Source organism: Vombatus ursinus, unplaced genomic scaffold (genome assembly GCF_900497805.2).
Source record: "Vombatus ursinus unplaced genomic scaffold, bare-nosed wombat genome assembly UNPS02014768.1, whole genome shotgun sequence".
NCBI classification, from domain to species: Eukaryota; Metazoa; Chordata; class Mammalia; order Diprotodontia; family Vombatidae; genus Vombatus; species Vombatus ursinus.
This window is the reverse complement of record NW_020954546.1, coordinates 14,032,151-14,055,386: the sequence shown is the minus strand read 5'-3', so window position 1 is coordinate 14,055,386 and position 23,236 is coordinate 14,032,151. Positions and strand designations below refer to the sequence as shown.

At 45.5% G+C, this 23,236-nt stretch overlaps 1 protein-coding gene across 5 annotated transcripts in view; it reads right to left on the bottom strand.

The window, feature by feature from the left end:
* GTF2IRD1 (GTF2I repeat domain containing 1) overlaps nucleotides 1–23,236 on the bottom strand; it is a 231,237-nt gene that overhangs the window by 51,759 nt on the left and 156,242 nt on the right. For all 5 annotated transcript variants that reach the window (XM_027862357.1, XM_027862359.1, XM_027862361.1 and 2 more), the window contains exons 17-22: nucleotides 22,584–22,767; nucleotides 19,087–19,145; nucleotides 18,710–18,766; nucleotides 12,613–12,696; nucleotides 10,764–10,947; nucleotides 10,134–10,162 (exon numbers count right to left, since the gene is read on the bottom strand). In XM_027862357.1, the coding sequence (XP_027718158.1) occupies nucleotides 10,134–10,162; nucleotides 10,764–10,947; nucleotides 12,613–12,696; nucleotides 18,710–18,766; nucleotides 19,087–19,145; nucleotides 22,584–22,767 (597 nt within the window). The remainder of the gene's footprint in view (nucleotides 1–10,133; nucleotides 10,163–10,763; nucleotides 10,948–12,612; nucleotides 12,697–18,709; nucleotides 18,767–19,086; nucleotides 19,146–22,583; nucleotides 22,768–23,236) is intronic.

The following is a 23,236-nucleotide window of genomic DNA, read 5'->3' as shown; positions in this document are numbered from 1 at the left end:
TTCTCACCTCTCTTCACCGCTGACGACCTCTTCATCTCCCCGACCTGGATGGCAAAGCTCTCCCACAGGGGCACTGGCTGCCTTACACAGTTGTGAATCCCCCTCAGTGCCTAGAACTGTGCTGACCACCCACTGGGCACTCATTAATAGCTACCTTGTTGGAGTAAAAGCAGTGACTTGCTTGAGCTCTCCCCCAAACCCCTCCAAATACCTGTAAAAAATGGCTCTAAATGAATTCTAAAGCAATAGCTACCTGGTTGAAAGGATTGCAAGGAGGAATTAATGAATGAAGGAAAAGCGGAGGCTGAGTGTAACCAAACGATGCAGTCACCTCAGATGAAATGCAGATAGCCGAGGTGATGCTGCCTTAAAGAGTCAGAAGCTGGCAGGCAGAAACGGCTGCCTAGGGGCCACTGCAATCAGTAAGGGCAGACATACTGCCCAGGCAGCGAGCAGAACACTCCCTACTTTATCCAGAGCCCAGCAGTGTCCTCCTCTTTTTTAATATTTGCATTTATCATGACTACTACTACTACTAATTATTATTTTTTTGGGTGTGTGTGTGTGTGTGTGTGTGTAACCAAACCTGCAATTTCATTGGCAGAGGGCTCTCATAGAATCATAGGTCTAAGAGCTGGATGCAAAACCATCAGGTACAACCCCCTCATTTTTCAGATAAGGAAACTGAGGCACAGAGGTTAAGTGACTTGCTCCTGGGATTTGAACCTCGGCTTTCTTGACTCCCAATCCTCTCCAGCTCTCCCCATTAATACAGTTTAGCATCTATCCTTCAATTTATAATCTCAGAAAGTTGCCTGGGGGGTCCTGAGAGTTTGTGACTTGCTCCTGAGGTTCTGAGACACAGTACAGATCAGAGCCGGGTTTGAATCTGGGTCTTCTGACTCCAAGTGTGGCCTTCTACCTTCTACCACTGTTTACTACTATATCTCTCACCCCTCTAACTGAGAATATTCCTTTTCTCCTCTTCTCTGAACCCTGCCCAGTTATCTTGTCTCCTACAAGACACTTTCCCTGACTGTCTCAGGCATAGTAATCTCTTCCCCTCCTCTGATCTCCTAAATCACTTAAGAGGAGGAGAATGACCTTTCACATTCAATCTCATTTGATTCCTATACCAGCCATGTGAGGTAGAGAAGGTTGGATTATCCCAGGCCCACAGAGGTGACTTGGCTTTCCTGAACAAGCTCACACAGCAAGTTAAGTTTCCTGACTCCTACTCCAGTGGGGAAGAGAGAAAGGAAGGGAATAAGTATTTATAAAGCACCTACTATGTGCAGGTACTGTGACAAACACTTTACGAATATTATCTCCTTTGATCCTTACAGCCCTGTGAGGGAGGTGCTATTATTATCCCCATTTTACAGATGATAAAACTGATGCAAACAGAAGTTAAAAGACTTGCCCAGGGACACACGACTAGTAAATGTCTGAGGCTGGATTTGAACCCAGGTCTTCCTGACCTGAGACCCAGTGCTGTAGCCACTGCACCACCCAGACTCTTCAGTGCCCCATCCCTAGCCCGTTCTTACTTGCCGGGTTTGGCAAGGGCAGAAAAGCTCATGCCATCCCTGCCCAGGGCTCAGAGAGAGAGTCATTGAAGGACTGGGCCAATCCTGGCTTATGGCTTGTTCCTACGTGCCCAATGATGTTGAATAATTGGAAAGAAGCAAAGCAAGGGAACAGGTTGTTTGCCCTTGTCTTTTAATTAAAGAACACCACCGATCCTACGTTATTAATTGGGCCACAGTGAATGATCCACTACTGCTGTGCAGAAGGCCTAGGAACAGGACAGATGGGCCTGGTGCTCATTAGACACCCAAAGCTCAGGGAGATTCTGGTTTTTGTTTTTTGCTGTGAATCACAACATGTCAGAGCTGACGTGACCATCCAGTCCAACCCCTGTATTGACCACCCGAGGGAGTGCAGGCACTGGTGGGGGGCTGGGGAAGTGACCACCGAGGTCACACAGCTCAATGATGGCACACCCCAGCTCAAACAAGAACACAGGTCCTTTGGCCACTAGCAGGACTTTCCCTGATCATTAAATCTGGCTGCTGCCCCTCCTCCTGATAGATCTGCCCGTGACTGCGTGACGGGTCCATGGAGGGGTTGTTCGTGTCCATCTGGTGCCTCAAGGGCCGGAAGGAGATGGTGGTTAGGGAGTGTGGGAACAGAACAAAGAGGGCCCTGGTAAGTGTAGATGCTCCTCTCTGCCCCACTGAGCCCAGATCCTCCTCATCCCAGAATCACAGAATTTATGAGAGTTGGAGGGAGCCTTGGTGGCCTTCTAGTGAACCCCCATGTGAACGGGAATCCTCTCTACAGCAACCCTAACGAGTGGTCTCCCAGACTCTGCTTGAGGATCTCTAGGGATGGAGATCTCACCCCCTCTCAAAGCAATTCCTTCTACTTCTGGGCAGCTTGAATTGCTAAGAAGGTTGCTTTCCCCCTGAAGTCGAACTTAAATTTGCCTTTTTCACAGTTTCTACCTGCTGTTCCAAGTTCTGCCCTCTGGGGACAAACAGAACAAATCTCAGCTCTTTTTCACATAACATCCTTTAACAACGTGAAGACAGTTATGAGCCTTTTCTTCTACAGGCTGGACATCCCCTTTTTCTTGAATCCATCATCGTATGGCCCACTTCCACCCCTACGGCCCTCCTCTGCCCACTGTCTAGATTATCAACGTTTTCCTAAAACATGGCACCCACAATTGAACCCAGAATCCATATATCACCTTAGTAGGAGGACCAATCTCCCTATTCCTGGAGGTCCTGCTCCTCTTCATACAGCCCAATACTACTCGAGCTGCTGCATCACTCTCTTGACCCATTTTGAGCTTCCAATCCAGTAAAACCTGAAGATTTTCCACATGAACTGTTAGCTCACCACATCTCCTCCCTCTTGGACTAGTGACATTGATTTTTTGAGCCCATGAATAAGACTCTCCATTGATCCATTTATCTTCTATACAGCCCCGTGCTCCAGCCTGTCAATATTTTTTTTGGATCCTGACTCTCATCCAGAGTGCTGGCTAATCCTCCTAGCTTTGTATTATCAGCAAATGGAACAAATACACCATCTACCGTTTCATCTAAGTCCTAGAGAATAAGGTGAAATGCTCTAAGGCTAAGCATGGATTCTATTCCATAGAATGTCAGGATCTGAAAGAAACTTAGAGGTACTTAAGTCCACTCTATTCATTTTACACCAAAGGAAACTGAGGCTCAGAAGGGAAGTGATTCTCTCAAGGTCATATACCTAGCAAGCGTCTGAGGTGGAGGTACTTTCTCAATAGTGATGGCAGAAATACTTCTTTTTTTTTCTTTGGTGAGGCAACTGGGGTAAGTGACTTGCCCAGAGTCACACAGCTAGTGAGTGTTATTTGTCTGAGGCCAGATTTGAACTCAGGTACTCCTGACTTTAGGGCCAGTGCTCTATCCACTGTGCCACCCAGCTGGCCCGACAGAAATATTTCTTGATACATTTCAGGACCAACTCATTGTCATGTTACATGACTTAACAGGAAAAACGAAAACAAAACAAAACAAAACACCCACCCTGCTCAACCCATATCTTCTCATTCCTCTTCTCTCTGATAAACTTCATTTCCCGAATTCTTAACAACTTAATTTTCCAACTAAGGAGAGAAGAAAGCCGGGGCGAGGGCCTGGACTTCATTAAACTTTACAAAGCTGCTTCCTTCAGATTCTGAAGGGGATCTTCTGAGAAGGGGTATCACCTTCTCAACAGGCGTCACAGAGTTGGAAGTGACATCAGATACTACCTGGTACCTGAGAAGGAATTCCCTTCTTACAATGTCCAACAAGCAGGTCATACCACCTCCACGTTTGTTATTTGGTCCTTTTTCAATCATGTCCGACTCTCATGACCCCATTTGGGGCTTTCTTGGTGAAGGTACAGGAGTGGTTTGCCATTTCCTTCTCTAGCTCATTTTATAGATGAAGAAATTGAGGGAAACAGGGTTAAATGACTTGCCCAGGGTCACCCAGTTTGGAAGTGTGTGAAGCCAGATTTGAACTCAAGAAGACTAATCTTTAGCACTTTATCCACTGTACCACCTAGCTGCCCTCCACTTACTGTCTTCCATTGACAGGAAACTCACTACCTATTCCACTTTGGGACAGCTTTAATCGACAGGACATTTTTCTTTATACCAAATCCAAAACTGGCTTTTTTTGCAAGCATGACAGCCAAAGGCTAGACCCCTGGGACATTCTACCAGAGACTGCTGTCCAAGGTGACATGGAGCCATTAATGACTTCTCTTTGGGTCCAGTCATTCAACCAATTTTGAATCCAACTAACTGTACTCATGTCTAATGGAACAGGCTGAGAATCCAGAAAAGACTTTGGATAACAGCATGGAAGACTGGCCTGTTGTCTTATCTTGTTTCCTTTGCCTATAGTAGAGGCATCAAACATGGGGCCCTTAGGATGCAAGACTTCTGAGTGTGGCCTGCACCAGATTAAAATATAATTTAAAAAGTAAGTGAAAATGTAATAAAATATGGACATACACATACATGTGCACACAGACATGCTTTTCTGTTCTTATTCAAAACCAGATTCAGTCTAATGTTTACAGTAAGACAGAGTAAAGACACAAAAACCACAGAGCCTGAATTTCAGAGTTAAGGGAATTCAAAGGCCATCTGGTCCAATTCATATGTGAATAAGGATCCCCAGTATAATACAGTAGAAAGAGTGGCAGAGTCAGAAGATCAGAGTTCAAATCTTGGCTCTGCAATTTACTAGCTATGTCATCTTAGGTGAGTGAGTTCATCTCCCTAAGCCTCAGTTTCCTGGTCTGTAAAATGAGAGGCCAAGTGGAACAAGCCTAATTTCTGTGTGACAGCCCTTAAAAGTCCTGATGATAGCTATCATTCTCCCCTTCCCTCAAGGTCCTCTCTTCTCTTGATGAAATAGCCCCAGTTCCTTTGATGGTTTCTGTTTACATGTCTATTCCCAAAGCTAATCCCGAAGAATTTCCAAATTCTGCATCTAGAAATGGGGGCAATCATACCATTCAAATTAGGTTGTGAGTACACTTTCTAGCCCTCAGATGGATTGCTATTAAGGGGACAGAGTAGGCAGTATGAAGTAAATTTTCACGTGCTTCATTTTGTCTCCCATCTGTTTTGGAGGCTCTTTGAGGGATTGTGCCCATGTCTTACCTCCACTACCATGAAAGCTCCTTAAGAGCAGACTCTCTTGTCTTAATCTCTTCAGAGCTTAGCATGGAATTTGGTGCATAGTAGGTACTTAATAAATGCTTGTTCCCCAATGGTGCTGAGCAAATAGTACGTTGTTAGGAAATACTCTTGCAGCTACAAAGAGGAGAATGAGGCTGGAAATTACAGGCAGATTTAGGCCTAAGGGAAGGAAGAGTTTTTGAGCCATCCAAAAGGTGACTAGGTTTCTTTTAAAAGAAGCAAGTGAACTCGCCATCACTGGAATTGTTCAAATAAAGGCCGGCCAGCTCCCTTCTGGGGAGGCTGTCTAAGCAATTCTGGTACTGGCTGGGAGATTCCATGATGACCGCCAAGATGAGGATTCCATAGCCCCTGGGGTGTTCAGAGCTGCCAAGAGAGGGGGCCTTTAGAGTCTTGGGCATTTTGGGGAAGAAGTGGAGGGGATTACAAACAGCCTTCTTACCCAGGTATATTGAGGGTATGTAGGAGAGAAGAAATGGATGGAGAGGAAAGATGTTCGGGGAACCCTTCCAGTATCCTTCGCGATCTGCAGATAGGAGCCATTTTGTTATTTTCAAATGACTTTGGTCTTATGCTTACGGTTCCTTGGGTCATTTACTTCCTCTTACTTCAGCCATTAGAAAAATGGCCAGGGAGGGCCCTGGTGTAAACCTTCATTGACCTCAGTTTCCTCATCTGTAAAATGGGTTGGTTGGACTAGTTGACTTTTTAGATGACCTCCTACAGCTTTAAATCTCACTCTTCCTGCACTGACAGCTTGGGCCATGGGGTAGCAGAGAAAAGACCAATAACTTTGCAATCAGAGGACCTGGGTTCAAATCTTAGTTATACTACTGTGTAACCTTGGGCAAGTCACTTAACTTCTTAGGTCTCAGTTTCCTCATCTCTATAATGGGATGGCTGGGCTAGATAATCTCCAAAGTCCCTGTCAGATCTAGATTCATCTTTCAGCTCTAGGTCATCTTCTTTATCTTACAGATGAGAAAACTGAGTCCCAGTGAAGTGAATGGAAGTACATGAAGGCTTCATATCTTATTCCCACCTGCAGTGATGCTTGGAAGATAAAACTCAAACCCTTATTGGGCTGATCTCCAATCTTTTCATATCTGCAAGTCTTGTTAGCCCAGGACTGTCTGAGGAGCTCCGAGGGAAGGCCAGGATCTCCCTGAGGGAAGGGAGCTTGTCGCCCTTTTCTTGTGCCTTCCCCTAAGCACAGGGCTGGGCACCCAGCAGACATTTAGTACATGCTCACTGATCCAAAGGTCAGTTTTACCTTCTGGATTAAAATAGCAGCTCCTCTTGGGGAGGCCTACCCCATTGGAATGGAAGTTCCATGAGGGCAGGGATTGTTTCATTCCTAACAAGTGCTTGGCACATTGGGTGTGTTTGCTAAATACCGATAGATGGATTCAAGGTCCGGACCGTGATTCTGCTTAGTCTGTACAAGAGTTTTTACCTCGAAGCAGACTATAACAACCCTTCCCATTCCGTCTGGTGGGAAACAGAGTCTAATTGGGTTTCTTTTCTTTCTTAGAGAATCTGCGGGCTCTAGGCATGAAATTAGGGTAAATGAGAGCAATGAAAATAATAGCTAGCATTTATATAGGGTTACTATGTGCCAGGAACTATGCTTAGGGCTTCACAATTATGATTTCATTTGATGCTCATAACAACCCTGAGAGAGAAGAGCCATTATTATCCTCATTTTACAGCTGAGCAAACTGAGGCAGATAGAGATTATGTGACTTGTCCAGAGTCACACAGCTAGTATGTGTCTGAGGCTGGATTTGAACTTGGGTCTTCCTGACTCCCGGACCAGCAGCCCTGTACCACCAGCTGGCTATTCATCAGAGGAGATTGAACCATAAACTGCAGATGGGGATGGTGGCCCCCCACAGCTGCTATCTCCTGGGAAGCTGCCTACATCACTGTCTTCTGCATGGCCTAGGTCTGTGAATATGGCTGGCTCCAAGAACACCTGAAAGGGGCCCCCCCAAAGTTATCACAGCCCCGTGGGCCAGACACCCAGTCTCCCCTACACAAGACAGCAGCTACTGGCGACGGGGCACAGCCCAGATTCTTCCTGATGGGGCCAGGGGCCAGTGATGAGCCAGAACATGCAGAGATGGCCTCTCTCCATGCTCATTTCTGTCCAGACATAGATTTGGAATTTGGGAAACTGGGTTATGTTTACTTTTCACACACACAAATACCCACAGAGAAAAAGCGCATACTCACACACCCACACCCACCCACGTAGACCCACATGCACACACACAGACATGCACATACTTTCTTACACTTACACAGACATTCACAGACAGGTATGTACACACAGAAACAATTACGCAAACATACATGGACAGCATATACAGACACACTCACCCATACACACAGATACATATACACAGAGACACATTCACATGCAGATTCATATATATACAGTCATACACACAGATGTACACACAGAAACACCCACAGACACACAGAGAAAGAGATACACACACACACAGAGCTACATATTTCCAGATTTACAGCCAGAATAGCTCTGTTCTCTCTTCTATGTGTGCCTTCTCCAGCTACCTGAAGACAGCCATCACATAACCCCCAAGCCTTATCTCTCCCTGGATGTCCATCCTCACCTTGTCAATAAATTGTGTTTCTCCCTTTGACCCAGCAATAGCATTTCTAGGGTTATATCCCAGAGAGATCATACGAATGGGAAAAGGACCCATGTACAAAAATATTTGTAGCAGCTCTTTTTGTGGTGGCAAAGAATTGGAAATTGAGGGGATGCCCATCAATTGGGGAATGGCTGAACAAGTTGTGGTATATGAATGTAATGGAATACTATTGTGCTATAAGAAATGATGAGCAGGCAGACTTCAGAAAAATGTGGAAAGACTTGTATGAACTGATGCTGAGTGAAGTGAGCAGAACCAGGAGAATGTTCTACACAGTAACAGCCACATTGTGTGATGACTAATATTGATAGACTTAGCCCTTCTCAGCAATACAAGGATCTAAGACATCTCCAAAGGCCTCATGATGGAAAATGCTATCCACAAAGAAGAAAGAACTATGGAGTTTGAATGCAGATTGAAGCATACTATTTGCTATTTTTTTTCTTCTGTTGTGTTTTGTTTCCTCTTTCTGGTGGTTCCTCCTATTGGTTCTAATTCTTACTTACAGCATCACTAATGTGAAAATATGTTTAATAGGAATGTATATGTAGAACCTATATCAGATTGCGCACTGTCTTGGGGAAGGAGGTGGGGAGGGAGGGGGAGAAAAATTTAAAACTCAAAAGCTTATGGAAGTGATTGTTGATAATTCAAAATAAATTAATTAAAAAAATAAATTGTGTTTCTATTTACATGTCTACTCCCAAAGCCAGTTCATGTATGTGTAACAGGAGAGTTGGAGAGACATTAGAAGTCATCTAATCCAACCCCCTGGTTTTTTAGATGAGAAAACAGAGGTCCAGGGAAGTTAAGTTACTTGCCTAAAGCCACAGCAAGGAATAAATGGCAGGGGTAGAATTTGAACCCAGGACCATCCTTTGATTAAATCCAGCCATCTCTATACCACACCCAATTCTTGAGCTCCGGCCTCAGAGTCAGGAGTACTTGAGTTCAGATCCTGCCTCAGACTTGAGAGCTGTGTGATACTGGGCAAGTCATTTCCCTTCCAAGCCTTGGTTTCCTATAAATAAGGGTGGGGGATGAAAGGATTGGACCAGAGGCCTCCAAGGTGCCTTTTGGTCTGTGATCCTTTCTACCCTTGCTATGGGGACAGGAGCAATCAAGCAAAGGAACAGCATGAACACTCTAGAGAGCGGTGAAGAGGTCCAAGGCATGGATGGCTACCATCCTGACCTCTCCCAAACCATCTCTTGAATGTCCTATCAGAAACAGATCCCAGAGCTGGATGGACCATTCAGGTCAACCCAGTGTGACATTTCTGCTGTCCTTCTGTATGGAGGAGGGTAAAGAGTTATCAAGGTCTTACGAGGCTCTTGTTTACATATAGGCAGATAATCATAAACCACCACAGGAGACTGACACATCACATCTGGGGAACATCTGGGGGGAGCGCTGGGCTGGGTCCCCTCTGAGGTTGTCAATAACATTGCAAATGACTCTTATCCATGCATTCAAAAGGGACTCCCACCTGACAACACTTTGTTGGCGGCTAAAGGCTATACCACATACCTAGAAGCAAGAAAGCTGCAAACCTTTAAGAAATATTCTAACCTTGATTCGTACCAGATTCAGTCTGGAACCACCCCCCTACCCCCCATAGAATCCCAACTGGTCAAAGAACAGCTGCCCTGGCAGCCCAACCTTTCACCAAGGTCAATGAATGGACCTCCAAAGCCCACTTGAGGTCCACATTTTGTCTCTGCCTAGTTAAAGGGAGGTGTCTAGTTGGGAGGAGAAGGTCTGAAAGGGGCTAGCTAGGAGGAGAAACAATCCATACAATGGACCTTTGGACTTTAGGATTAAAAAAGGCCCACAGATGCCATTACTTGGTGCTCCGCCACCATCCTGAAGGATTGGTCAATTCTTTAAGAAAAACTGAGTCAGAGGCAGGGTTAGGGTCCTTGAACTCAGTTATGAACAAGTTTCAGCTCAAATGTCACCCTTTGCAGGAGGCCCTCCCAAGCCCCCCAGTTGCCAGGGCCTTCCCTTCTTAGATTACCTTCTATGTTCTCTGTAGGTATCTTGTCTATATGTGTATATTTACATGTTGTCTCCCACATTCGAATGTAAGTTCCTTGAGGGCAGGAGATGATTTTGAGTCCCCCCCTCCAAGTATCTAGAACTTAGAAAGCACTGAATAAAATCCTTATTGATTGATTGCGAGCTCTTACCCGGTTTGGGGATAAGTCCTTGGAAAGGCCTAAAAAAGAAATAAAAAATGAAACGTTAGAGCCTGTACATAAAACAGAATGCAAACCCTGATAGTAAATTGTTTGGGTAAAGGGGAGTGGGTTGGGGAGGTTCAGTGGACCTTCTGGAGCATTTTCTAGGAATACTAAAATATTTAAAGGGGAAACATGAAACTTCTTGGAATCAGGCCCCCCTTGGGGGCTGATCCCAGAAGGCATCTCCCTCTCCTCCCTCTTCTCTTCTTCTGATATTTATATCATGGTTCTGAGCCTTTAATGGAGGCTGTGTCCCATTGAGAGGGAGGGAGAGAGAGGATCAGAGATTCTGTCTTTCACAGTTCACTTGTCTCCCTGATAAATTGGGAACTGCCATTTAATTGGGGTCACCCAGCAGGCTGGATGATAGTTCTGAAGGGGGAGGGTGTGCTCATCATCTCCTCCGGTTGGGGCTGGAACTTGATGTTCCAAAGATAAGCCCCTGAGCTGGTTCCTGGCATGTCTCAGCACAGCTGGGTGGGAACTGTTTCCTTCTCCCCTCGGTGGCCTCCCTCCACATCTCTCCCCTACCCCGGCCCACCCTTTCCCTACCATGTCCCTTCTAAGAGGAGGTACCTGGTCACTGTGAATTTGATCTTGTCCGCCACTGCAAGTATCCTCTCCAAGTTCTGGGAGCCGAAGGTACAGGGTTTCCGGAAGGGAATCCCAGGGGGGAGCCCCTCAATAATAACAGAGCCGGGGTTACTCTTGATTCGCTTGTAGGGGACTTGGACAGGGTACTTGATGCCCAGGGCTTCACCTGGAAAACAAAGGAGAGATTGTTCTTGACCGTCAACCAATCCAGTCCAATTCAATCCACCAGCATTGGCTTATGGGCTAACCCTTTGACTTCATCGGCACAGGGGAAACTCCTGACGAGGAAACCAGACCCTGCAGATTAAGAACCCTGAAGTGTTTCCTGGGGGCTTGACAGGTCAACTGAATTATCAAGAGTCACACAGCCCACATGCGTCACACTTGAACCTTGGCCTTCCTGATTCTGAGGCCAACTCCCTTTTCACTGGGCCATGCCACCTTGTATCCATTTATTAAAGCAGTAAGTCCGGCGATAAGCAAGCATCCATTAAATACTTACGATGGGCTAGGTGCTGGGGATACAAAAACAAGTGTGGAAAAGTCCCTGCCCTCAAGGCCCAGTCTACTGGGCAAAAATAAGCCCATGTAGGAAGTTAATTGTGTGTGTGTGTGTGTGTGTGTGTGTGTGTGTGTGCACACGTGCACGTGTGTGCTCCTGCCAGCAGGAATACGTATGTGGATAGGGGCACATAGGCATGTACGAATTTGTAGGAAAGGGCCTGTGTGACTCTGAGTGTGGGTGTGAGGCCCCAGGACCACAGACATCAGAGCTAAGCAGAAGGGGAGGAAAAAGAAGGGAGTAAGTTTTTATTAAGCACCTACTATGTGCAAGGCACTGTGTTAAGTGCTTTGCAGATATTATCTCATTTGATTTTCACAACAACCCCAGGGAGGCAGGAGCTAAAAAAAAAAACCAGAGGGAGGATCCCTGTGTGTTTGGATCCTCAGGGGCATCTCTGGGACAAGATGCCATGGGTGGCAGATGTTTAATGGAGCGCCTGCTCCATTAGTCAGAGAAGGGTCAGAGAAGGCAAGTCACTTGCCCAGGGTTACACAGCTAAGATGTAGCAGAGGCAGATACAAATGCAAGTTTGTGTCATTGCATGTTCTCCCATATCAAGTGTGATGCCACGGCAGTTTGTCAGCTGTGGGCTGAATCTTTGACGCATCACAGGCAGGTATCTAAGGTGCCTTCCGTGACCCCTGCTGCCCTGATTGGTGAGGGTCTCCCTTGGCCCCAGTCAAAGTTCTCCCTACGCCTTGCTCCCCGATCTTCTTTTCACATGACTCCTCCTACCCTCTGCTGCTCTCCCTCTAGAATCATCATCCTCAATACTGCCATTAGTTCTGGAAAGAGCGTGCCCATCTCCTCTCCTATGACTCTAAGTCACCATAGTCATCATTCTCGAATATGTGCTGTCTTGTCCCATTAGAATGTAAGCTCCTTGAAGGCAGGACTATCTTTGCTTTTGTAAGTATCCCCAGATAGATTTGAATTCCTTGATTCCTTCCTTCTTTCCTTCCCTCCCTCCTTCCTTCCTTTCTTCCTCCTTCCTTCTTTCTTTCCTCCCTTCCTCAGTAAGGGGTTAATAAAAGCTTATAGATTGAATAACCTATTTGATTTTTAAGAACTTTCTCCTAGAAAGAGCATCATTTTATCTGAGAGGTTTTCTTTATTCTCTTCCTCAGCAAAAGGACACCAGTAACTTACCCTCTCTCTAGGGAGGTGCTAAAGTCATTAAGGGATGGAGATGGCGGCACAGAGCAGACAAGGGGCACCTCTTCCCTCCCCCTCCTCCCCAGGTCCCCTCCTCCAACAAAGACTCACCATATTTTTTATTGAACAGATCCTGAACTTGTTCTCTTAGTGTGTTTGCGATGTCTATCCGTGAGAGCCTGGCATCGTAATTTTCTGCAAAGGAGAGAGATGATTATGGATTTGGGCTGTTGAATTAAAAGGCACTTGGTGACTTTTAAGTAATATGATTTTCTAATTATAGGAAACTCCTTATCTGGCAATTAATGGATCTCTGGAGTGGGCCATCCGGAGCCCTTCAAAAGGAGCTTCTAAACAGAGAATGCACTTTTCCTTAAGAAGGCTCGCTAATTCTGAAGCAGCCGCAAATCTGAAATGAAAGAAATGTTCCTGGCATTTGGGTGGCCCCCAGACTAATAAATGAGTCCCAGGGGGAGAGATGCACAAAGAAGAGGGATATGAGTCCCCTCTCCCTCATCACTCAAGCTCAAGGGATCATTTTTATTAGATCAACGGTAGAGATGAGTGAAAATGCAGCCTGAGCATTTTGGTCTCCACACCTGCTGCCTGACATGACAAATGGCAAGTGAATTCTGAGGAGAGTAGCATGGGCTGGATAACTAGCTGCCTGGGAGATGAAAGTCTGGAATGTCACTGTGCTCTCCTGCACAAAGACAGGAGGATGGAATCATTGAGCTCTAGAGCAGCTTCGGATCCTCCATTGAGTATCACTGTTCCACACTGTGCTAGGCACTGTATATGGGTGGGGTAAAAAGAGCTCTAAGGAACAGACCCGACACTCAGAGAATTTGCAGGCTAGTTGGGGAGATGAGGTCCAATTAAGATAATGATATAAAATTCCGCATCACACAACAAATCATGGATTAAAAGATGTTACTTTGTATCACTTGGTGTGTCTCTTGTACATATCTATATCTATACATGACTTCCTTATGAGAATATAAGCTCGGTGAGGGCAGGGATTGCTTTGCTTTTGTCTTTATACTCCCTGGGCCCAACACAGCCCTGGCACATGGGAGGTGCTGATTGACAGGTAATATATAGCACATACAGGATTAAAAGAGGTCAGACATGGCAGTGATCAGTATAGGTCAACATGTCTAAGGATGGCTTCATGGAGGAGGTGGTGTTTGAACTCGGTCCATGACCCTTTCCCTAGTTACCTGAGCCTACACGACCCTTCCTCCTCACGAGGCACAGTTTAAACATGTCATGGTCCTCTGTTGTTCTAGGAATACAAAGTGTGGGGTGATGTAGCAGTGGCAGATTCAAATAAGAATGGATTCCAGTGAGCTGCATATTAATTTGGAAAACCAACAACGAACCTTGTTTATGTTGTATTGGCATTTATTAATGATAAACATGTCCCAATTCCATTTTCCTCTGGTTTGGGCCACACTCTGGAGTTTTGTGCCAAAGGGAGACCTCGAGTATGTCAATTTCTGGGTAATGGACAGGGTCGGAGTTGGGAAGACCCAGGTTTGAATCTCGCCTTGGTCATCAGTGGTGTGACCCTGTGTTACTTACTTCTCTTCTCTGGGACTAAGCTTCCTTCTCTGAGAAATGAGGGACTCAGTGACTTCTAAGATTTCTTCCAATGCAAATCTAGGAACCTATAACCCTAGTCTTGTCTCTTAGAGTGGCCATAAGCTTCCTGAGGGCAAGGGCTTTATCCTTTCCTTCCCCTATATGCCTTACAACTGGTGGCACAGTGACTGGGCCTGGGGTCAGGAAGACTTGAGTTAAAATCTAGCTGTGTGACCCTGGGCAAGTTACTTAACCTCTCTTCGCCTCAGTTTTCTAACCTGTAAAATGGGGATTATTGCCCCTACCTCCTAGGGTTGTTGTGAGGATCAAATGACATAATATTTGTTTGTTTGTTTTTTTTGGTGAGGCAATGGGGGTTAAGTGACTTGCCCAGGGTCACCCAGCTAGTAAGTGTTATGTGTCTGAGGCTGGATTTGAACTCATGTCCTCCTGACTCTAGGGCCGGTGCTCCATCCATTGCACCACCTAGCTGCCCCTATGACATAATATTTGTAAAGCACTTAGCATGGTGCCTGGCACATAGTGCATGTGTGTGTGTGTGTGTGTGTGTATGTGTGTGTGTATGTATATATTTACTGATTACTGTATATATATGTGTATATATGAGTGTATATATATATATATATGTATATATGTGTGTGTGTGTTTACTGATTGATTTTTGTATGCTGCCTTTACTGCAGTTTTATCTATAAATGAGCATGAGACGACCTGGCTTAGATTAGTTTCATGCCAAGATTTCTGCAGACTCACTGTGTCTCTCAGCACTTGCTTTGCCCCATGAGGCAATGTAGTTCATGATCTTCTATTCTGCCTCCTTAACATTTTGCAAATAAATTTCTATTCTAAACAGGTGTTGCTGTTGGCTGCCTTACCTCTCTGTTTTGCCAAAATTGAATGTTTTCTGATTGAGGCTGTTTCTAGGTTCCTTTGGACTCTTCCCTGTGGCAATTGCTTTACATTGGTTAAATTTTTGTAGGAAAGGATAGTAGTTGGTGTCAATGTTTTTTTCTTTATCCATTTTCTATTTTTCAGCATCAAATTCTTGTTCAAATAGGTCAGGATAGAGCTGTTGTAATTTGCATGCAATGGCTTCTTCCTATATTTATTCTTTCCTCTAAATTTGGGACTAATTTTGACATTTGCTGTAATGAGGTAATGATCTGACTGCATAAAGAGAGGCAATTTACAAATTACTTTCTCATTCACTCATGCCATGAACATTTATGGAAATCAGCTACTTTCTTTCGCTTAAGAGGCAGTGTAATGTAGAGAATGAGCACTATCTTTGCAGTTAGATGACCTGGTTTCAAATTCTGCCTCCCATGCCTACCACCTGTACAATCTTGGGCACGTCTCTTAACCTCCATTGGCTTCAGTATCCTTGTCTATAAAACGAAGGAGATTGACCAAGATGGCCTGAGGGTCCTTCTAGACATAGTTCTACGATCTTGTCAATTTCCTGTTTTGTGTGACATTGTTTGCAGCCCATCATGCCCAATGAATGTCTTCCAACTCTCTCATGAAAAAAAAAATATTGGGGCAGCTAGGTGGCACAGTGGATAGAGCACCGGCCCTAAAGTCAGGAGGACCTGAGTTCAGATCTGGCCTCAGATCAAACACTTGACACTTCTTAGCTGTGTGACCCTAGGCAAGTCACTTAACCCCAACTGCCTAAAAAAGAAAAGAAAAAAAAATATTCATGACTCTGATCAACACAGTGACCAATCATCATTTCAGAGGACTGATGATAAAGCACAAGCCCCATCTCCTGACAGAGAGGCCATGGACTTGGGGTGCAGAATGTCACTTTTTTTTTGGACATAGCCATTGTGGGAATTTGTTTTGCTTGATTACGTGTATTTGTTAGTAGAGTTCATTTTCTTTAATTTTTTTTTTTAATGAGGATATGTGGGAAGGAGAGAAAACAGATTTTTATTTATTGGAAAAATGAAATTTTATAGAAGGAAAGTGTTCATGCCACATAGGAAGGAGGCTTCTGAGCAGTCTATAGGCCTTAGCTCTCTTTAATTTCGTCATCCTGAACCATATTTCCAACATGTTTTTTGCTATCCTATTCATCCCCATCCTTTGTAATGAAGTCACTAGGCATTTGTCTTGAGGTAATTTGAAGAACCTCATGGATTTCTGCATAGAATTTCTCTACCCGAACATTCTCCACATCACATATTGGCTTGTGAGCAGAGATTATTTTCATGGTGGTCTTTTTTAAATGCTCATGATAAAGCAATGCATGGTGGGATGATCAAGTGACCCCCTGCAATGATGTTTTCTGTTGCCTTTGCCTTCAAGATGAAGCCAACTTGGGGCAGCGAGGTGGCGCAGTGGATAGAGTACTGGCTCTAGAATCCCGGCCTCAGACACATAACACTTACTAGCTGTGTGACTCTGGGCAAGTCACTTAACCCCAATTACCTCGCAAAGAAAAAAAGAAAAAAAAAAGATAGAGCCAGCTCTGCCAACTCTTTTTTTTTTTTTTTTTGAGTTCCTCCAAGAAGAACTCATGAGTCAAATTTCCACTTATGACTTCTGGTTTTCCTTCCAAGGGTATGTCAACTCCCTGGTCATTAGGCAAAGATCTCCCAATTAGAATACTGATGGCTAAATTAATGTTGTTTTTTTTTTTAAACTGGTTAGTTTCTACTTTTTTTTTTGTTTTTTTTTTTGTTTGTTTGTTTTTAGGCAACTGGGGTTAAGTGACTTGCCCAGGGTCACACAGCTAGTAAGTGTCAAGTGTTTGGTCTGAGGCCGGATTTGAACTCCGGTCCTCCTTACTTTAGGGCCGGTGCTCCATCCACTGTGCCACCTAGCCGCCCCATAAATTAATCTTTTATGGATGGCCTAAAAATAATGTGATTCTTAGTATCCTCCGACTCTTTCCTGCCATTGTCACTGTAGAAGTGGACTGGGCGTCATCTTGTATAGTCATCTGTTTCCTGGGTTGCCATGGTCAAAGAATTCCTGTTTCATGGTTAACCTCTCGGATTAGCAAGGTTGCTCCCAGGACAGCAAAAAGCTTGTCCACAGGACCATACTATAAACCTTGCTGCATGACTGAGTTTGGGATCCCTTGGTGCAGCCTTCAAGAACCAGGGTTCAGTTCCCCATCAGGATGAGGGCAAGCCCAGTGATGTCAGAATTTCTAGGGCAGGAGGGAATCCCAGTGACCACCGAAGCTAAGCCAAACCTGGAAAGAATCCTGATAAACCAAAGCCAGCCTGTGTCTGAAGACCTCTAAGAGAGGGGGAACCATAACCTTCCTGGTTAAACTCTTCTGCTCTGGGACCATGCTAATGTTTTTCCTACCTTCAAACCCAAATCTGCCCCTTCACAACTTCTACCTGGTGCTCCTGGCTCTGCCTCTGAGGTCAAGGAGAACAAGTCTTGTAAATTTTTAAAACAAGTTTGTAAATTATATCTTTTTTCACAAAAAAATCATCTTAATTTCCTAATATATTTCTTTTCTCTCCTTCACCCAGTGAGGCATCCCCAATCACAAGGAACACAAAAGAAATAGAAAAGGACGAAACAAAAACAATCAAACCTAGTTTGGAAAAACTAATCATCAACCTGGGGCAGCTAGACGGCACAATGGATAGAGCACTGGGCTTAGAGTCAGAAAGACTCATCTTCCTGAGTTCAAATCCGGCCTCTGATCCTTACTAGCTGTGTGACCTTGGGCAAGTCACTTAAAACCCCGTTTGCCTCAGTTTCCTCATCTGTCAAATGAGCTGGAGAAGGAAATGGCAAACCATTCCAGTATCTCTGCCAAGAAAACCCTACATGGGGTCGCAAAGCATCAGACAAAACTGAAAAAAGACTGAACAACAATAAGGAGCCATCAGTCAAGTCCGACAGTACGTGCAGTGCTCCACGCTTACGGTCCTTGGCCTCTGCACAGGAGGGAGGGAGGTGCCTCTTCCTACCTTTCTTAAGGGCCAGACTTACTCATGAGAACAACACAGTATTCACTAACAGAAAAGTCTCACTGCTTCCCCACGTTCCAGCATCTAAAACACTTGAAGATGGCCGTCAGAGGAAGGGGCGCTTGGCAAGATCATTGACTTAGAGCTGGAAGGGACCTCAGAGACCATCTAGCCCAAACCCCTCGTGTTACCAGGTCCCCATATGGTTGTGAGACACTAGGTCACTAATCATAGATTTAGAGCTGGAGGGGACCTTGGAGACCACCTAAGCCAACCACCCCATTTTACAGATGAGGAGACTGAGGCCCAGCGAGGCTCAGCAACTTTGGCTCCGGGTCACACAGCAGGGTAGGTCAGATTTGAATCCAGGTCCCTGATGCTAAGGCGAGTCCTCCTTCCACCAGAGCAGAATTCTTCACCGTTGTTGGTGTCACGGGCCCCTCTGGCAGTCTGAGGGAGCCTGTGAACCCCTTCTCAGTGCGTCAGGCCTTTCTCACACAGCGGCGCTCAAGCCGAGCTCTTGAGCTGATGACTTTGCTGACACACACAGCCTCGCCTGAGTCCCAAGGCCCCCAACCAATGCAACAATGCACTTTGAGCATATGGAGGCTTATAACGACCCCAGCGCCCCTTTCCCGAGCTAGCCCCCCTTACCTTGAAACCCTTGTCTTTTTACTGTCTCGTCTGCCAGGGAGTCCCCAGAATCTCTCTCTAAGGGTGTAAACAGAAGATACACATGAGAAAGAATTAGGATGATAATGAAGACGAAACATGCCCATGAATGGAGAGACAGATGATGGGAGAGGGAGAGGACAAAGAAAAGGGGAATGACCGAGGGGGAACAATGATGGGGGTGCTGGGAGAGGCTGGCTACAGGGAGAGACAAAGAGAGGGAGCTATGGAGAGAGAAGAGGAAGAGAGGAGGACGTTCAGGAACCAGATCCGAAGAGGATCCAGTCTGAAAACAGGACGCAGAGACCTTCTGCCTTATTATGTGACGTCTCTGCTATCCGCCAGGTTCAAAATCCTACCTAGGGTCCCAGGGCTGTCAGTGGCTGTCTCTTTAATTCCTTCAGCAAGGAGCTCAGGTCTGTAAAACACCACAAACCAGGCCATTAGAGAGGACTGGGCCCAGTAGACTTTGCTCCGGGGTCTCCCCCATCCCCCACAGCCTCCATCCAAGGCAATTCTCCGACTGAAGGCAGTATGGCGTAGGAGAGAAAAAGAAAGGAACCAGGATTCTGCCTTCCGGTCCTGGCTCAGCCAGGGACTCACGGTGTGAGCTGGACGGCACACTTCCCCTCCCTAGGCCCAAGTCCCCTTCATAAAGTGCAGGGGTGTCTAAGGACCCTTTCACCTCTAGCATTCTATGGTTCCAGAGGGTTCAGGTCCATTTGGAGGGACTTGAAAAAGACACTAGGCAAGGAGAAGGGTTAAAATGGCCCAAAGCCACATGCCCTGACCTCAGAGAGCTCACCATCTACTCGGGAACCAAAGCCTTCTGACCATGAGATTATGTTCTCTGATAAGAAAATCGGCCTGAACAACAACAATAACAACATGGAGGCATTTGGGGTCATTCCACCTCGTCTGGCTGCCGTCCTGGCTTCACTTTTAAGTTTTTTTTCTCTCTGGGTAGATGACTCAGTATGAGTCGGCTTTTTAATGGAGCCAAACCGTTATTCGTAAACACATCTGATGATAAAACCAAACCAAGATTAATCCAAGTTCGATTCAAGTCAGTAATGATTAAACATTAAACACTCAGGGCCTATAATATATAGAGTTTATATAAGATGCAGCCCCTGCTTTCACCGAGTGTAAAATCTAACAAGAGTTTAGTGGACACAAAGCATTAGCAACCAAAAAAGGCCGCAAATCACCCGACTCTTCAACACTTAAGCTCTTTCATCCTCTTCCTCCTCAACTTTACGGCACCTCCCCTCTGAGACGATCTCCGTTTACCCTGCATAGATCCCGTCTGTCCACAGCTGTCTGCGTGTTTTCTCCCTCATTGGACTGTGAGCTCCCTGGGGACTGGGGCCGTCTTTTGTTTTCCTTTGTATCCTCAGCGATTAATAAATGCTTGTTGACAATCAACCGGCACCTACTATGTGCCAGGCTCTGCCCTAGCGCTGAGGATATTTAATGAGAGAAAGGAAATCGTCCCTTCCCTCAAGGGGCTTACATTCTACAGGGGGAGACAATATGTACGCACATGAATAGATATAAAACAAATACATAAATTCAAGGGGTTTTTTTTTGGGGTGGGACTGGGGAAGGAGGTTCAGGAAAGGCCTCTTATAAGTTAGTAAGTATCTGCAGCTGGATTTGAACTCAGGTCTTCCTGATTCCAGGCCTGGTTCTCTATCCATAAATGTTGCTCCTGTTCATGCAATGACCAGTACTGATTCCAGGGTGTTGATGATGAAGCCTGCTACCCACCTCCTGATAGAGAGGTGATGGACGACTCGTGATGCAGAGGGAGAGTGACGTTTCCAGACATGGACAATGAGGAAATTTGTCTCTATGAGAATATTTGTTAAAGGTTTTTATTTTATGTTTCTCCTCCCACAATGTGGGTAGGGCATGGGAGGGTAGGGATAGGGCAGTATTAAAAAAGAAAAGAGTAAAGAAGGTCATTAAGACTCTCAGAAAGGCCACAAAGAGAAACAGGACAGCTTTGAAAGCTATAGGTTGAAATTTATTCTATACCTAAATTCTATAGAAATCAAATTATTAGGTAACTGCATTTATGTTATAAAATTGATTTTATGTAGTATATTTTCTAATACGGAATACATAATTTGTGAGATGTAGATATTAAATTATTGAATGTGTATATAACTGAATTGTATATATATTTAAAAGCCAGTTATATATAATAGATTTCTGTAGCTTCACTACAATTCTCTTTGTCTCTTTAGCTATATAATCGGAAATATCCATTTTATTTGGTGCTTATTTAGTTCAGAGTAAAAGTGAAATGAACAAACACAAGCCAGATGATCCCTGTGGCCTGCTCTCCTTAAGCCCTGGGTGTGATTCTCTCTAAGATGGAGAAGTGACATTTGTGCTGCATTTTTCTGTTGCTTTCTGGGAGACAGAGAGAGAGAGAGAGAGAGAGAGAGTGTGTGTGTGTGTGTGTGTGTGTGTGTGTGAGATGGTGAACTCATCAGAGCTGGGCAAGGAGGCCATGAGCAGCTTTCCAGAAAAAAAAAGTCATTTTCCCCTGTCCAGGCTGGCACTCCAATGTTTGTTCTTGGACAGGGAACTCAGCTGGTTTCCCCTGGTAGGTCCCATAGGCTGTTTCAAAGGACTGTGGACTTCGGGGGGAGGACTCCTTTGGGACAGGGTATTTGTAGTAGTAACATGCAACTATATGAACTGTTCCCTAGCCACGGTCTGAATCTGAACCCTGACCAGAGGCTTGGCCCTAAACATACTCAGACTGAGCTCAGGGCCTGACTACAGACTGAACCCGAACCCTGACTGGAGACTGAGCTCTGAATCTGGCCAGAGAAGGAGTCCTGAGCCCAGCCAAGCTTCCCCACAGATCAAGCCCTAACCCTGACTAGAGAATGAGCCTTGAGTCCAGCCTCACCCTGACCAGAGGCTGAGCCCTAATCTTGAGTACAGAATGACCCTTAACCCTGATCACAAACTGACCCCCACCCTGGCTCCGGACTGATCTTACCATTGGTCATTGACTGACTCCTAATTCTGGCCCCAGACTAACAAACCATGCTCAGCAAGCTGGCTCATGTGAACCAATAACAGAATGTAGCAGTCTCAATATCCACAGCTCTCTCTTCTACTAGAAAAACCACCTTACGGACGGTCGGGCAGGATCGTCGTCATCTTCCCAAGCCAAAGTCAGAACACGATGTTATTGCGATAGCTGCTGCATTATATACCTTACAAAGTGCTTTCACCCCCCATTACTCTCAGCTGACCTTCCTGATAACCCAGTGAGGGAGGATGGGCAGAGATTATTCTTCCCATTTTACAGATGATAAAGGTTAGGGGACACAGAGAGTTAGCGGCAGAGCCAGGCTGGCCTAGAATTCTTCCAGGCACCAGATTTCCCCCATTATGTTGCTTGCCTATGACTCCATTCTCCTTCAGTTCAGATACCAGCAGCACATGGGTCCAGTTGCCATCTTGATTCAAACATAAGCTCGAGTAATTCTTTTTCTAACAATGTCACAATAGCTGAGAGCCAGCCCTTCTGTCCCCACTCAACTGTAGGCCCCACTCATATTTCTAGTTTAGTCATAGTCAACTTAGCATCAGGGCTATTCTTTATTCCCATGCCCCCCTTTTTTTGGGTGACTGATGTATCAGAGGCAGGATCTGAACCCATGTCTTCCTGACGTGGAAGCCAGCTCTCTATCTACCGTCTTTCACTTTGTTCCTAACAGTATGACCACTGAAGGTCCCAACACAAGCATTTCCCAGATCTTGGTCTCCATCCCTTGGCCCTGACCCCGGAAGGCATGGTTCCGGGGGTTTGACCCGTCCTTACCTCTTAATGACAAAGTGGATGCTGCTACTGGCCTCCAGGATTTTCCGGAGTTTGGCAATCCCGAAGCAGTTAGGCCTCCGAAGCGAGATGCCCTCGGGCAGCCCCACCACAAAGAGTTCCTCCGGGTACATCAGGAATTTGGAGTAGGGGACTTTGACGGGCTCGGAAATGCCAATCGCTTTTGCTGAAAGGACAAGGATTCTCATGAGGACAGCATGGCCTCCAGGGGTTCCCATAGTCTGGGAGGCAGGGGAGCACTGCCAAAACTCTTAATGGGGGTGCCAGCTTCTCTGCTCCTCTGGGGCAGCCTCTAGGTAACATGTAAAGCAGGGAGAGCCTGGGCCTCAGTGCTCCTTAGCTGGCCCTCATTCTGGGGCTGAAGGGCGAACAGGAGAATTTCTTCTCCACCTCCTCCACTCCCTGATTCCTGACCTCCATGGATTCCTTTAAACTAAAATCCTACCTTCAATAGGAAGGCTTCCCCAACTTCTTTCTAATTATCTCTTATTTATTCTGTATATTGCTTGCTTTGTATGTATTTGTTTGCATGTTGTTTCCCTTATTAGATTGGAAGCTTCTTGAGGGCAGGGACTGTCCTTTGCCTCTTTTTGTATCCCCCCCAGTTTAGCACAGTGCCTGGCACATATTAGGAA